The sequence below is a fragment of the Tachyglossus aculeatus genome, chromosome 23 (genome assembly GCF_015852505.1).
Source record: "Tachyglossus aculeatus isolate mTacAcu1 chromosome 23, mTacAcu1.pri, whole genome shotgun sequence".
Classification (NCBI taxonomy): domain Eukaryota; kingdom Metazoa; phylum Chordata; class Mammalia; order Monotremata; family Tachyglossidae; genus Tachyglossus; species Tachyglossus aculeatus.
The window spans coordinates 37816704-37834100 of NC_052088.1; the positions used below are offsets into that span (position 1 = coordinate 37816704).

The following is a 17397-nucleotide window of genomic DNA, read 5'->3' on the forward strand; positions in this document are numbered from 1 at the left end:
TATTGAGCGCTTACTGTGTGCAGAGCACTGGACTAGGCGCTTGGGAAGTACAAGTTGGCAACATATAGAGACGGTCCCTACCCAACAGCGGGCTCACAGTCTAGAAGGGGGAGGCAGAGAACGAAACAAAACATATTAACAAAATAAAATAAATAGAATAAATATGTACAAATAGAATAAATTAAAAAATAGAGTAATAAATACATCCAAACATCTACACATATATACAGGTGCTGTGGGGAGGGGAAAGAGGTAAGGCCGGGGGGATGGAGAGAGGAAGGAGGGGGCTCAGTCTGGGAAGGCCTCCTGGAGGAGGTGAGCTCTCAGTAGGGTTTTGAAGTAAGGACTTACTACATACCAACCAATCGTATTTATTGAGCACTTACTGTGTGCAGAGCACTGTACTAAGCGCTTGGGAAGTACAAGTTGGCAACATACCAGGCACTGTACTACATGCTGGGGTGGATACGAGCAAATCGGGTTGGACACAGTCCCTGTCCCAGAAGCAGCATGGTTCAGTGGAAATCAATCAATCAATCAATCAATCGTATTTATTGAGCGCTTACTGTGTGCAGAGCACTGTACTAAGCGCTTGGGAAGTACATGTTGGCAACATATAGAGACAGTCCCTACCCAACAGTGGGCTCACAGTCTAAAAGAGGTCATGGATTCTAATCCCGGCTCCGCCACTCATCAGCTGTTTGACTCTGGGCCAGTCACTTCACTTCTCCGGGCCTCAGTTCCCTCATCTGTAAAATGGGGATGAAGACTGTGAACCCCATGTGGGACAACCTGATTACCTTGTATCTCCCCCAGAGCTTAGAACATGAGCCAACAGGGGTTGGCCAAAGGCTCGGCCGTGGGCTCGGTCTCTGGGCTCGGATTGTGGGCTCCGACGCCAGACTCAGCCTCCGACCTCAGACCGTGGGATCGGCCGCGGGTTCAGGTTGTGAGCTGGGACACCGTGTTTGACCTCTGGGCTCGGATTTTGGCCTCAGCCTCTGGGCTGAGTGCTCTGCGCACAGTAATAATAATAATGATGGCATTTGTTAAGCGCTTACTATGTGCAGAGCGCTGTTCTAAGCGCTGGGGGGGGATACAAGGTGATCAAGTTGTCCCACGTGGGGCTCACAGTCTTAATCCCCATTTTACAGAGGAGGTAACTGAGGCTCAGAGAAGTTAAGTGACTTGCCCAAGGTCACACAGCAGACATGTGGCAGAGTCGAGATTCGAACCCATGACCTCTGACTCCAAAGCCCGTGCTCTTTCCACTGAGCCACGCTGCAGTAAGCGCTCAATAAACAAATAAATACGATTGAATGAATGAATGAATGAATAATAATAATAATAATAATTGGCATTTGTTAAGCGCTTACTACGTGCAAAGCACTGCAGCGCAGCGTGGCATGGTGGACAGAGCATAGGCCTGGAATCAGAAGATTATGGGATTTTTTTTTAATGACATTTATTAAGCGCTTACTATGTGCGAGGCACTGTTCTAAGCGCTGGGGAGGTTACAAGGTGATCAGGTTGTCCCCCCAGGTGGCCTCACAGTCTTAATCCCCATTTTCCAGATGAGGGAAATGAGGCACAGAGAAGTTAAGTGACTTGCCCAAAGTCACACAGCTGACAATTGGCGCAGCCGGGATTTGAACCCATGACCCCTGGTTCTAATCCCAGCTCCGCCACGTGTCTGCTGTATGACCCTGCACAAGTCACTTTAAACGTTTTTGACTCAGTTCCCTCTTGTGAGAAGCAGCGTGGCTCAGTGGAAAGAGCCCGGGTTTGGGAGTCAGAAGTCGTGGGTTCTAATCCCAGCTCTGCCACTTGTCAGCTGGGTGACTTTAGGCAAGTCACTTCACTTCTCTGTGCCTCAGTTACCTCATCTGTAAAATGGGGATCAAGACTGTGAGCCCCAAGTGGGACAACCTAATAGCCTCGTATCTATCCCAGCATTTAGAACAGTGCTGGGCACATAGTAAGTGCTTAACAAATATTAACATTATTATTATTATCTGTAAAAATGGGGATTGAAACTAAGCCCCAAGTGGGACAGGGACTGTGTCCAACCCAACTTGGTTGTCTCCTCACCCAGCGCTCAGTACGGTGCCTGGCACATAGTAAGTGCTTAACAAATACCAACATTATTATTATTATCTGTAAAAATGGGGATTGAAACTAAGTCCCAAGTGGGACAGAGACTGTGTCCAACCCAACTTGGTTGTCTCGAACCCAGCGCTCAGTACAGTGCCTGGCACATAGTAAGTGCTTAACAAATACCAACATTATTATTATTATCTGTAAAAATGGGGATTGAAACTAAGCCCCAAGTGGGACAGAGACTGTGTCCAACCCAACTTGGTTGTCTCCAACTCAGCGCTCAGTACAGTGCCTGGCACATAGTAAGCGCTTAACAAATACCAACATTATTATTATTATTATCTGCAAAAATGGGGATTGAAACGAAGCCCAAGTGGGACAGAGACTGTGTCCACTACAACTTGGTTGTCTCCAACCCAGCACTCAGTACAGTGCCTGGCACATAGTAAGCGCTTAACAAATACCAACATTATTATTATTATCTGTAAAAATGGAGATTGAAACTAAGTCCCAAGTGGGACAGGGACTGTGTCCAACCCAATTTGGTTGTCTCCTCACCCAGTGCTCAATACAGTGCCTGGCACATAGTAAGCACTTAACAAATACCGACATTATTATTATTAACTGTAAAAATGGGGATTGAAACTAAGCCCCAAGTGGGACAGAGACTGTGTCCAACCCAACTTGGTTGTCTCCAACCCAGCACTCAGTACAGTGCCTGGCACATAGTAAGCGCTTAACAAATACCAGCATTATTATTATTATCTGTAAAAATGGGGATTGAAACTAAGCCCCAAGTGGGACAGGGACTGTGTCCAACCCAATTTGGTTGTCTCCTCACCCAGCGCTCAGTAGAGCGCCTGGCACATAGTAAGTGCTTAACAAATACCAACATTATTACTGAGAAGCAGCGTGGCTCAGTGGAAAGAGCCCGGGCTTTGGAGTCAGACGTCATGGGTTCGAATCCCGACTCCGCCACATGTCTGCTGTGTGATCTTGGGCAAGTCACTTCACTTCTCTGGGCCTCAGTTACCTCATCTGTAAAATGGGGATTAAGACTGTGAGCCCCACATGGGACAACCTGATCACTCTGTATCCTGCCCAGCGCGGCACCTGCATATATGTTTGTACATATTTATTACTCTATTTATTTATTTATTTTACTTGTACATATCTATTCTATTTCTTTTATTTTGTTAGTATGTTTGGTTTTGTTCTCTGTCTCCCCCTTTTAGACTGTGAGCCCACTGTTGGGTAGGGACCGTCTCTATATGTTGCCAACTTGTACTTCCCAAGCGCTTAGTACAGTGCTCTACACACAGTAAGCGCTCAATAAGTATGATTGATTGATTGATTGATTAGAACAGTGCTTTGCATACAGTAAGCGCTTAACAAATACTAATTATTATTATTATTATCTGTAAAAATGGGGATTGAAACTAAGCCCCAAGTGTGTCCAACCCAACTTGGTTGTCTCCAACCCAGCACTCGGTACAGTGCCTGGCACGTAGTAAGCGCTTAACAAATACCGTAATTATTATGATTATTACCGTGGGCTCGGACACTGGACTTGACCTTAGCGCTTAGCGCTTAAGCGCTTAGTACAGCACTCTGCACATAGTAAGCGCTCAATAAATACGATTGATTGATTGACCTCTGGGCTCTGCACACAGTAAGTGCTCGATAAATAAAATTATTAGAGAAGCAGCGTGGCTCAATGGAAAAGAGCCCGGGCTTTGGAGTCAGAGGTCATGGGTTCAAATCCCGGCTCTGCCAATTGTCAGCTGTGTGACTTTGGGCAAGTCACTTAACTTCTCTGTGCCTCAGTTACCTCATCTGTAAAATGGGGATGAAGACTGTGAGCCCCACGTGGGACAACCTGATTACCTTGTAACCTCCCCAGCGCTTAGAACAGTGCTTTGCACATAGTAAGCGCTTAATAAATGCCATTATTATTATTATATGAACGGATGGGCTCGGAGACACCGGGCCGGGGGCCCCCCTCACCTTCGACGTACTCCATGACCATGCACAGGTGACGGCGGGTCTCAAAGGAGCAGTACATGCTGACGACGAACGGGTTCTCGGCGAAGGTGAGGATGTCGCGCTCCACGAAGGCCTGCTGGATCTGGTTCCGCAGGACGAGGTTCTGCTTGTTGATCTTCTTCATGGCGAACCGCTGCCGGGACTCTTTGTGCCGCACGAAGTACACCGCCCTGGGATCGGCACCGGCCCGGATTCCGCCAGGGAGGAGGGAGGGACAAGGAAAGCAGGGAGGGAGGGAGAAGGAAAGGACGGGGGGAGAAGGGTCACACTTGTTGCTAGGAGATGATTCTCTTCTCTCCCGTCTCCATCCCCAATTCTCCCCCAGTGACCCCGCACCCATCATCCAACGCCCCTCTGTTCTTCTAGACTGTGAGCCCACTGTTGGGTAGGGACCGTCTCTATATGTTGCAAACTTGGACTTCCCGAGCGCTCTGCACACAGTAAGCGCTCAATAAATACGATTGATTGATTGATTCTAGACTGTGAGCCCATCGTTGGATAGGGACCGTCTCTATATGTTGCCAACTTGTAATAATGATAATAATAATGATGGAATTTGTTAAGCGCTTACTATGTGCCAAGCACTGCTCTAAGCGCTGGGGAGGATACAAGGTGATGAGGTTGTCCCCCGTGGGGCTCACAGTCTTAATCCCCATTTTCCAGATGAGGGAACTGAGGCCTGGAGAAGCGAAGTGACTTGCCCAAAATCATACAGCTGACAAGTGGCGGAGCCGGGATTTGAACCCATGAACTCTGACTCCAAAGCCTGCGCTCTTTCCACTGAGCCACGTTGTACTTCCCAAGCGCTTAGTACAGTGCTCTGCACACAGTAAGCGCTCAATAAATATGATTGAATGAATGAATGAACCCCTGACTCTCCCTAGTGACCCATCACAGAGCATCCACCACCCCTGATTTTCCCTTCTGCACTCCTGACTCTCCCCTAGTGTCCCAGCACGGACCACCCAACACCCCTGATTCTCTCTAGTGACCCAGCAGGGACCACCCAAAACCCCTGACTCTCCCCTGTCCGTCCGTGACCCTCTCAATCAATCAATCAATCAATCGTATTTATTGAGTGCTTACTGTGTGCAGAGCACTGTACTAAGCGCTTGGGAAGTACAAGTTGGCAGCATATAGAGACAGTCCCTATCCAACAGTGGGCTCATAGTCTAGAAGGGGAAAAGCCCACTATACTTGGCAGCTCCTTTGGGGCCGGGAAACTATCCGCCAACTCTGCTACATCCAACTCTCCCAAAAAGCGCTCAGTAATAATAATAATAATAATGTTGGTATTTGGTTAAGTGCTCACTATGTGCCAAGCACTGTTCTAAGCGCTGGGGGGGTATACAAGGGCATTGAGGTTGTCCCACAGTACAGTGCTCTGCACGCGGTAAGTGCTCAATAAACACCACTGAATGATTGATTTCCTTATTTTCAGTTGGATCCCGTCTCTAGACTGTAAGCTAGGTGTGGGATTTATTTTATTTGTACATATTTATTTTATTAATGATGTGCCTGTAGTTATAATCCTATTTATTCTGATAGTATTGACACCTGTCTACATGTTTTGTTTTGTTGTCTGTCTCCCCCTTTTAGACCGTGAGCCCGTTGTTGGGTTGGGACCGTCTCTATATGCTGCCGACTTGTACTTCCCAAGCGCTCAGTACAGTGCTCTCCACACAGTAAGCGCTCAATAAATGCAAATGAATGAATGAATGTGTCTATCAACTGTGTTGCACTGAACTCTCCCAGGTGCTTAGACCAGTGCTCTGCAGACAGTAAGCGCTCAATAAATACCGCTGAATGATTGATTGACTGATTTCCAGTTGGATCTCATCTCTAAGACTGTGTAAGCTTGTTGTGGGAAGGGATTGTGTCTACTAACTTTGTAACTCTCAACGCTCCCAAGTGCTTAGAACAGTGCTCTGCACACAGGAATCAATCAATCAATCGTATTTATTGAGCGCTTACTGTGTGCAGAGCACTGTACTAAGCGCTTGGGAAGTCCAAGTTGGCAACATATAGAGACGGTCCCTACCCAACAGTGGGCTCCCAGTCTAGAAAGCATTCAATAAATACCACAGGATGATGTCTGATGGATTTCCAGTTGGAGCTCACCTACCCTGCAAGCTCCTAAGTGCTTAGAACAGTGCTCCGCACAGAATAAGCACTCAATAAATTCCACTCATTGATAGATTGGCTACTGATTTATTGGATGCCCCCTCTGTGGGGGTGGACCGCCAACGACTCACCCATACGCTCCGTTGCTGATCAGCTTAATCGTCTCGAAGTCGCTTTCCCGAGGTTCCCTCCGGAGCTTCAGCGCCGCGGCGGAGCTCTGGGAAAACCAACCAGGGAGGTGACCGAACCAGCGGATGACGTCCGACCGGGAGACGGTCAACACAGAGGCCAGACTTTCTTGCCCGGGGAATTAGGACCATGCTGGACGGACAGAAGGTGGGCACCCAGGACAGTGCTCTGCACACAGATGGTGGCCAGGACAGTGCTCTGCGTTTAGCGCTTAGAACAGTGCTTTGCACGTAGTAGGCGCTTAATAAATGCCATCATTATTATTATTATTATTATTTAGCAGGCAGCCTCCCCATATTGCGGGCATCAACCGTGAAGTACGAGCGGGCACCGGAGCGATCCGGAACGCCAGGCACACCGGGCAGCATTCCGGGGCCACCGGGAGCCGACAACACTCACGTCGGCGGATTCGTCCGTCTCCGGGGTGGCCGCCGCCCCGCTGTCGTAGCTGCCCAGCTGTGCCATTTCTAGGGACAACAAAGAGACACCCCAGGCAGGTCACTGGTACAGGTGACAACCCACGTGGCAACAATCAATCAATCGTATTTATTGAGCGCTTACTGTGTGCACAGCACTGTACTAAGCGCTTGGGAAGTACAAGTGGGCAACACGGAGAGACAGTCCCTACCCGACAGTGGGCTCACAGTCTAGAAGGGGGAAACAGACAACAAAACCAAACATATTAACAAAATAAAATAGAATAGATATGTACAAGTAAAATAGAGTAATAAATATGTACAAACATATATACATATATACGAGCTTACAGTCATTATACAATAAATTAGGGATAAGGACATAACTTCTGTGGGGCTTAGGTGGTGAATAAAGAGAAGCAACAAAGGCAACGGAGACACGCCGCGACACACGCGGACGCGTAACGGTACACGCAGACGCAGGTCACTGGTTCAGGTAACGACACGCACAGCTACATGCCCACATAGGTGGCACAGAGAAGGACACACAAAGCAACATATACGTTCAGCAAGATTGTGGTGGGCAGGGGACGTGTTCCCTAACTCTGCTGAACTGTGCTCTCCCAAGCGCTTAGGGGGTGCTCTGCACATGGAAAAGTGCCCAATAAACAACATAGGTCAATCAATAAATCAATCATATTTATTGAGCACTTACTGTGTGCAGAGCACTGGACTAAGCGCTTGGGAAGTACAAGTTGGCAACAAATAGAGACGGTCCCTACCCAACAGGTCGATGGGTGATGCCCACAGATGAACACACGGTTAACCATAAAGTGCCACAAATACACACAAATACCCGTACACACCTGCTACCCCGGGTCATAGCAAGTCATGGGCAGATGACGCTGCCAGTCTTTGATACTTTGATGACTTGCCCCATAGCACTTGTTAATATATGTACATATTTATAATTATAATTTTATTTATTTTTATTAATGATGTGGGGAAGCAGCGTGGCTCAGTGGAAAGAGCCCGGGCTTTGGAGTCGGGGGTCATCGGTTCAAATCCCGGCTCCGCCACTTTGTCAGCGGTGTGACTTTGGGCAAGTCACTTCACTTCTCTGGGCCTCAGTTACCTCATCTGTCAAATGGGGATGAAGACTGTGAGCCCCACGTGGGACAACCTGATCACCTTGTATCCTCCCCAGCGCTTAGAACAGTGCTTTGCACATAGTAAGCGCTTAATAAATGCCATCATTATTATTATGTGTAGATATCTATAATTCTATTTATTTATAATAATGGTACTGATGGCTGTTTACTCGTTTTGATGTCTGTCTTCCCCCTTCTAGACCGTGAGCCCGTTATGGGCAGGGATTGTCTCTCTTTGTTGCTGAATTGTACTTTCCAAGCACTTGGTACAGTCCCCTGCCCAGCGTAAGCGCTCAATAATATGACAGTGAACTGAATGAATGAATTCGTCAAAGGCCATAAGATCGTAGCTCATCTGGAAGCTCCCTGAAGGCAGAGGTCACGTCTACTAACTCCAGTGAGACTGTGAGCCCGTTGTTGGGTAGGGACCGTCTCTATATGTTGCCAACTTGTACTTCCCAAGCGCTTAGTACAGTGCTCTGCACACAGTAAGCACTCAATAAATACGATTGAATGAATACACACACACACACACCACACACAAACATCACTATCCCCCGCTTTCAACGCTCCCTGATTCATCTTTCTCCTCCCCGCCATACAGCTCATTGTGGGCAAGGAATGTGTCTGTTTATTGTCATATTGTACTCTCCCAAGCGCTTAGTACAGTGCTCTGCACACAGTAAGCACTCAATAAATACAGTAGACTGGCTAACACACACACACACCCAACGCCCCCCCCAACACACACCTTACACTCCCCTGACCATCCCTGATTCATCTTCCTCCTCTCCGCCATACAGCTCGTTGTGGTCAGGGAACGTGTCTGTTTATTGTCATATTGTACTCTCCCAAGCGCTTAGTACAGTGCTCTGTACACAGTAAGCGCTCAATAAATATAGTAGACTGATTGACACACACATACATACCCAACACCCCCCCCAACGTACACTTTACACACCCCTGACCCTCCCTGATTCATCTTCCTCCTCCCCGCCATACAACTTGTTGTGGGCAGGGAACGTGTCTGTTCATTGTCATATTGTACTCTCCCAAGCGCTTAGTACAGTGCTCTGCACACAGCAAGTGCTCTATAAATACAGTAGACTGACACACACATACATACCCAACGCCCCCCCAACACACACTTTACACACCCCTGACCATCCCTGATTCATCTTCCTCCTCCCCGCCACACAGCTCGTTGTGGGCAGGGAATGTGTCTGTTTATTGTCATATTGTACTCTCCCAAGCGCTTAGTACAGTGCTCTGCACACAGTAAGCGCTCAATAAATACAGTAGACTGGCTGACACACACACACACACACATACCCAGCGCCCCCCCAACACACACCTTTCACTCCCCTGACCATCCCTGATTCATCTTCCTCTTCCCCGCCATACAGCTCGTTGTGGTCAGGGAACGTGTCTATTGTCATATTGTACTCTCCCAAGTGCTTAGTACAGTGCTCTGTACACAGTAAGCGCTCAATAAATATAGTAGACTGATTGACACACACATACATACCCAACGCCCCCCCAACGCACACTTTACACACCCCTGCCCATCCCTGATTCATCTTCCTCCTCGCCGCCATACAGCTCATTGTGGGCAGGGAACGTGTCTGTTCATTGTCATATTGTACTCTCCCAAGTGCTTAGTACAGTGCTCTGCACACAGTAAGCACTCAATAAATACAGTAGACTGACTGACACACACACATACCCAACACCCCCCCAACACACACTTTACACACCTCTAACCATCCCTGATTCATCTTCCTCCTCCCTGCCATAGAGCTGTAGGCTCATTGTGGGCAGGAAATGTGTCTGTTTATTGGCATATTGTACTCCCCCCACAAGCATCTAGTACAGTGCTCTGCACACGGTAAGTGCTCAATAAATACGACCGGCTGTCTAGCGTCCTGTCCCATGCTCTCGGTATAGTTTTCTGCACCCAGCAAGCACTCAAACAGCAGCGTCGTTTGACGGCTCAAAACCACGGCAGGGAAACGACATAATCTCCGACGGGCCCCTGGAGCTGGCACTAGCTTCTGGCTCTGACCCTGGGCTGCCCCTCTGCCCCTCATTCATTCATTCAATCGTATTTATTGAGCGCTTACTGTGTGCAGAGCACTGTACTAAGCGCTTGGGAAGTCCAAGTTGGCAACATAGAGAGACGGTCCCTACCCAACAGTGGGCTCACAGTCTAGAAGGGCGATTCTCGGTGGCTCGCCACACTGCTCTCTACTCTAGACGCCTCGGAGATGCCACGAGAATGCCCGGACTTTCCGGAAGGGCATCCTAAGGTGGGCACGCCTGGGAATCATTTATTTACGGCCTTTGGAAAGACCCCCGGCTCCAGGCCCTCCAACGCCTGAGTCCTCGGAGCAGACATGGATAAGCCGAGTGATCCCGTGCCCAGACGTCCTGCTCCGGCCAGGCCAGGCTGGCAGGAGCCCGCAGGTGCCCGTCACGATCGGCGGCCCTGAGGCTCTGAAGAGCGCCACGTTTCTCTGAGGGGAAAACAGTGAGTGTGGGTTTTTGGATGGGAAAGGGGCAGGGGGGTGGGGGACTGTCTGGAAATAATAATAATAATGATGGCATTTGTTAAGTGCTTACTATATGCAAAGCCCTGTTCTAAGCGCTAGGGAGGATACAAGGTGATGAGGTTGTCCCACGTGGGGCTCACAGTCTCAATGCCCATTTTACAGATGAGGGAACTGAGACACAGAGAAGTGGAGTGATTTGCCCAAAGTCACACAGCTGACAAGTGGCGAAGCCGGGATTTGAACCCATGACCTCCGACTCCCAAGCCCGTGCTCTTTCCATTGAGCCATGCTGAGAAGCAGCGTGGAAAGTGAGGAAGGGGCACCGTCCGGGAAGAAGGAAAGGGGGACTGGGGAAGAGGAAAAGGAGAGTCATCCGGTTCTCTCCCAAGCGCTTGGTACAGTGCTCTGCACACAGTAAGCGCTAGATAAATATGACTGAATGAATGAATGGAAAAGAGAAACGGGGACCTTCCGATAAGAAGGAAAGGAGGACCATCTGGGAAGAGGGAAAGGGGAATTGCCTGGGAAGAAGGGGGATCATCCAGAGAAGCAGCGTGGCTCAGTGGAAACAGCACGGGCTTTGTAGTCCGAGGTCATGGGTTCGAATCCTGGCTCCGCCAATTGTCAGATGTATGACTTTGGGCAAGTCACTTCTCTTCTCTGTGCCTCAGTTCCCTCATCTGTAAAATGGGGACTAAGACTGTGAGCCTCCCATGGGACAACCTAATCACCTTGTAACCTCCCCAGTGCTTAGAACAGTGCTTTGCACATAGTAAGGGCTTAATAAATGCCATCATTATTATTATCCAAGACATGGGAATTGGAAGAGCTTCCAGGAAACTGCACCTGAGATGCCCAGTGTGAGCTGGAGAGATGTCTGTCTCAGAGGGAGGACCCTGTGAAGGGGAGGAGAGAAGACAAGAGGGGAGAGAGGAGAAGAGGAGGAGTGGGAAAAAGAAGAAGAAGAAGAGAAGGACGGAAAGGGAAGAGAAGAAGAGGAAGACAAAAAGAGGAGAAGGATGGGGGTGGGGTTCACAGTGCCAACACCGAAAAAACTTTTTACACTGGGGCGATGGGACTGTGACAGGCTCCCTGGATGTGATTCCTCTCATCAAAAAAAACGAAAAACAAAAAACAGGCTCATCTTCAATCTCACGCCAGCGAAATCGCTGCTATCGGGGAAGCCCACGCTATCGGTCAGCCGTGGGTGGCGGCCAGAGGGACCGGGGAGATTTTGAAAATTTATCTAAACACCGTGAGACACCTGCCCCCTTTTCTTCACTGACTCGAGCCCTTCCTGAAGACCGGTGAGGTATAAAGGTAAAGAAAGGACTTCGAAAGCCTCCCTGGGCGAAGGAGGGTTCTCTCTCCCCAAAAGGCTTTTCAGGAGCACGGCCATCGGGCTCGGTCTGAGAAGTGATGAATCGATTTTGGGCTTGGCTTTCGGAACGGTAGCGATTTCTCAAGTACTGCCAGCACCTCCCGCATCCTTTCTGGAGAGCGTGGGGGGCATTTCTAATCATTCATTCAATCGTTTTTACTGAGTGTTTACTGTGTGCTGAGCACTGTACTAAGCGCTTGGAAAGTACAATTCGGCAACAGAGACAATCCCTACCCGACAACAGGGTCACAGTCTAGAAGGGGAAATGAAGCGAGAGAGAGGCAGCGTGGCTAGTGGACAGAGCTTGGGCCTGGAACCAAGAAGGACCTTTTATTTTACTTGTACATATTTACTATTCTATTTATTTTATTAATATGTTTTGTTTTGTTGTCTGTCTCTCCCTTCTAGACTGTGAGCCCGCTGTTGGGTATGGACCATCTCTATATGTTGCCAACTTGTACTTCCCAAGCGCTTAGTACAGTACTCTGTACACAGTAAGTGCTCAGTAAATACGACTGAATGAATGAATGAATGAATGACCTGGGTTCTAATTCCGGCTCTGCCACTCGTCTGCTCTGAGTGACCTTGAGGGAGTCACTTCACTTCCCTGTTGCTCTGTTCCCTCATCTGTAAAATGGGGATTAAGGCTGTGAGCTCTACGTGGGACAGGGACCGTGTCCATCCCAATTACCTTGTATCTTCCCCAGTGCTTAGTACAGTGCCTAGCACATAGTAAGTGCTTCACAATCACCACAATTATTATTATTAGAGCAAGAGAGACAGAGGGAGAGACGAACACAACACACTCACACTCCAAGGCCCCTTGGATTTAGGCACCAGGGTGTCTTTAGTCCCAGCTCTGCCCTGGGCCAGCCGTGTTACCCTGAGCCATTCATTCAATCATATTTATTGAGCGCTTACTGTGTGCAGAGCACTGTACTAAGCTCTTGGGAAGTACAAGTTCACAGTCTAAAAGGGGGAGACAGACAACAAAACATGTGGACAGGTGTCATCACAATAAACATAAAGCTAGATGCACATCATTAACAAAATAAATAGAATAGTAAATATGTACAAGTAAAGTAAATAGAGTAATAAATCTGTACAAACAATATATACAGGTGCCATGGGGAGGGGAAGGAGGTAGGGCAGGGGGTGGGGAGGAGGAGAGGAAAAAGGGGGCTCAGTCTGGGCTCAGCCACTCACTGGCCTCCTCTGGCCACCTCCTCCTTGGTGGTGGAATGGCGATGATGATGATGACGATGGCATTTGTTAAGCGCTTACTATGTGCAAAGCACTGTTCTAAGCGCTGGGGAGGATACAAGGTGATCAGGTTGTCCCACGTGGGGCTCACAGTCATCAACCCCATTTTACAGATGAGGTAACCGGCGTGGTCCATGAAGAACAGGGACCGCGTCTGACCTCATCATCCCTCTCTACCCCAACGCCCAGAGCTTTAAAAAATGCCACCACTGAAGCCCTCCGGCCAGACAGAAGCTACTGTCCAATCCAGCTTCGTGGCTCGGGAAAGCGGCTGTGGATCCCAGGTGACAGGCCCCCAGCTGAACGCCACCGGGGCCAGTTTTCCTTCTATTTTCGCGATTTTCCCGCCATCTAGATGGGCGAGTCCCGCTCTGTACCATTCAGGCGGCCTGTTAAGGGGTTTCATGATGAAACCACGCTCAGCTCTTCTGTCTGGCTCTCCCTCCAGCTCTCTTAATGTCTGGGCGGACCGTCCGCTGTGTCATTCATTCATTCATTCATCATTCAATCGTATTTATTGTGAGCTTACTGTATGCAGAGCACTGTACTAAGTGCTTGGGACAGTTCAACAAAACAATAAACAGACACGTTCCCTGACCACGGCGAGCTTTCGGTCTAGAGTCACATTCAGAGTTAGGCTCCTTGGGCTTTCAGACCGCTTCCATAAGTCCCTGGGATTGGGGGGAGGATGAGAGGACCCCGGTTTTACCTTCCAGGGGATCCTTGTTGAGTCCCAGCTGGCTGATGATGTATCGGGGGATGTCCGTCTTGATGCCTTGCCCTTCCTTGGCATGGCCTTCTGCTGCCTCCAGGAGGTAATAGAATTCTTCCGGGTCAAATTCCTGCAAGGGAGAGCCCGCTCACCTGTCTCTTCCCTTCCATCGAACAATCCTTGCTGGATTTTCTGGGATTCAGGGCCCGGGATTGCTGACCCCTTCCTCCTTCCCGCCACGGGCAAGGCGCAGAGATGATTCCCCCTCCCGCAGAGGGTGCCACGGTCCCTCCTTGCCCAGGCCGAGGGAGCTGACGGCGAGGGGCCTCCATGTCACCCACCAGGCCGGTCTGATGAACCTCAAACCCCTGGGAATCCGCCCCTCCACCCGGCCGGCGCTCAATAAATAGCCACGAGGGATCCGTGCCATCGGAGCCCCGAGCGGCCACTCACCAGGCACTCCAGCAGGCGAGCGGGGCGGGCGATGATGAACAGGATCTTCTTGACAAGCTGCTGGACGAAGGCCAGCTCGCCGCTGTCCGAGCGGTTGTGGGCCTGGGGCAGACACCGGCCATGGCGGGGAGAGAAGAGCCCCCAGAGACACCCGTTGGAGTAAGGCCCGGCCACGCGGGGCTGGCAGAGATGGCAAAACCACACAGCCCCACCCAAAAGCCCCGCTAATAGTTGGCGAGGGGCGAGGAGAGGGCGGAGAGACCACTGTGAACCCCTCCAAGGGGCACAGGGCTTGAGCCCTTTTATAATAATAATAATAATGATGATGATGATGGCATTTATTAAACACTTACTATGCGCAAAGCACTTTTCTAAGCGCTGGGGAGGTTACAAGGTGATCAGGTTGTCCCACAGGGGCCTCACAGTCTTAATCCCCATTTTACAGATGAGGTAACTGAGGCTCAGAGAAGTTAAGTGAGTTGCCCAAAGTCACACAGCTGACAGCTGAGCCCGCTGTTGGGTAGGGACCGCCTCTATATGTTCCAACTTGTACTTCCCAAACGTTTAGTACAGTGCTCTGCACACAGTAAGTGCTCAATAAATATGATTGAATGAATAAACTGGTGGAGCTGGGACTTGAACCCGTGACCTCTGACTCCAAAGCCCATGCTCTTTCCACTGAGCCAGGCTGCTTCTCTTTTATAGAGACCATGGGGCCCGGGGAGCCCTGATTTTCGCACCGGATGGGTCAGGAGGCCCTGGTGCTTGAAAATAATAACAATAATAATGATAATAATAATAATAATAGCATTTATTAAGCACTTACTATGTGCAAATCACTGTTCTAAGTGCTGGGGAGTTTACAAGGCGATCAGGTTGTCCCACGGGGAGCTCACAGCCTTAATCCCCATTTTACAGATGAGGTAACTGAGGCTCAGAGAAGTTAAGTGACTTGCCCAAAGTCACACAGCTGGCAACTGAGCCCGCTGCTGGGTAGGGACCGCCTCTACATGTTGCCAACTTGTACTTCCCAAGCGCTTAGTACAGTGCTCTGCACACAGTAAGCACTCAATAAATACGATTGAATGAATGAACTGGCAGAGCTGGGACTTGAACCCATGACCTCTGACTCCAATGCCTGGGCTCTTTCCACTGAGCCATGCTGCTGCTTCTTAATAACCGTAATAATAATAATAACAACAATAATAATTGCGGTATTTGTTAAGCACCTACTATGTGGCAGGCACTGCACTAAGCGCTGAAGTAAATACAAGGTAATTAGGTTGGACACAGTCCCTGTCCCACGTGGCGCTCACAGTCTTTATCCCCATTTTCCAGATGAGGGAACTGAGGCCCAATGAAGCAACTTGCCCAGGGTCACACAGCAGACAAGTGGCGGAGGCAGGATTAGAACTCAGGTCTTTCTGACTCCCAGGGCTGTGCTCTATCCACTAAACCACGCTGCTTCTAGATAACATAATGACTGATAATAATGACAGTGGTAATTGTTCATTCATTCAATCATATTTATTGAGTGCTTACTGTGTGCAAAGCACCGTACTAAGCGCTTGGGAAGTACAAGTTGGCAACATATACAGACGGTCTAAGCACTGTACTAAGCACCAGGGTAGATATGAGATCAGCAAGCCAGACAATGTGAGCCCACTGTTGGGTAGGGACCGTCTCTATATGTTGCCAACTTGTACTTCCCAAGCGCTTAGTACAGTGCTCTGCACACAGTAAGCGCTCAATAAATACCATTGAATGAATGAATGAATGAATGAATTCCCCATCCTACGCAAGGCTCACGGAGGGAGAACAGATAGTGAAGCAGTGCAGCTCAGTGGAAAGAGCCTGGGCTTTGGAGTCAGAGGTCATGGGTTCAAATCCCGGCTCTGCCAAGTGTCAGCTGTGTGACTTTGGGTAAGTCCCTTCACTTCTCTGGGCCTCAGTGACCTCATCTGGAAAATGGGGATGAAGACTGCGAGCCCCACGTGGGACAACCTGATCACCTTGTATCCCCCCCAGGGCTTAGAACAGTGCTTTGCACATAGCAAGCGCTTAACAAATACCATCATTATTATTATTATTATAGTGAATCTCTGTTTCACAGATGAGGAAACAGAGGGCCCAGACAGTGACTTGGCCAAGGTCACACGGCAGGCAAGTGGCAGAGCTGGAATTAAGAATCCAGGTTCTTCTGCCTAGGCCATGCTGCTTCCCCACTGGCACCCCAGCCCTCATCATCATCAATCGTATTTATTGAGCGCTTACTATGTGCAGAGCACTGTACTAAGCGCTTGAGTAGTACAAATTGGCAACATATAGAGACAGTCCCTACCCAACAGTGGGCTCACAGTCTGGTTTCCTCATCTGGCCGGGAAGTCCTGTAGACCGTGAGCCCACTGTTGGGTAGGGACCGTCTCTCATGTTGCCAACTTAGACTTCCCAAGCGCTTAGTACAGTGTTCTGCACACAGTAAGCGCTCAGTAAATGCGACTGAATGAATGAATGAAAGCAGCAGGGCTTGCTGGGTAATTTTACAAGTTTCTAGGCCGCCATGACCACTCGGTGAACAACTCAACGGTTTCCCCCTCACCCAGCGGCTCATAATAATAATAATGATGGCATTTATTAAGCGCTTACTATGTGCAAAGCACTGTTCAAGGCACTGGGGAGGTTACAAGGTGATCAGGTTGTCCCCCGGGGGGCTCACAATCTTAATCCCCATTTTCCAGATGAGGGAACTGAGGCCCAGAGAAGTGAAGTGACTTGCCTAAAGTCACACAGCTGGCAATTGTTAGAGCCTGGATTTGAACCCGTGACCTCTGACTCCAAAGCCCGGGCTCTTTCCACTGAGCCACGCTGCTTCTCATGCCACCTGCTTCTTCCTCCTGCCTCACCTCTGGGGAAAAGTCTGCCCACCTTCCCCCTCAGATTGTCAGCGGCCGGAGAGCAGGGAACTCTCCCCCTGCGCTTCTTACAGGGCCTACCTCTCAACAGACACTCA

General features: G+C 49.4%; 1 protein-coding gene across 2 annotated transcripts in view; it reads right to left on the reverse strand.

Moving 5' to 3' along the window:
* MAST4 (microtubule associated serine/threonine kinase family member 4) overlaps positions 1-17397 on the reverse strand; it is a 192558-nt gene that overhangs the window by 32134 nt on the left and 143027 nt on the right. For both annotated transcript variants that reach the window (XM_038765621.1, XM_038765622.1), the window contains 5 exons: positions 14388-14489; positions 13932-14064; positions 6859-6926; positions 6402-6487; positions 4108-4316 (listed from right to left, as the gene is read on the reverse strand). In XM_038765621.1, coding sequence (XP_038621549.1) covers positions 4108-4316; positions 6402-6487; positions 6859-6926; positions 13932-14064; positions 14388-14489 — 598 coding nt within the window. The remainder of the gene's footprint in view (positions 1-4107; positions 4317-6401; positions 6488-6858; positions 6927-13931; positions 14065-14387; positions 14490-17397) is intronic.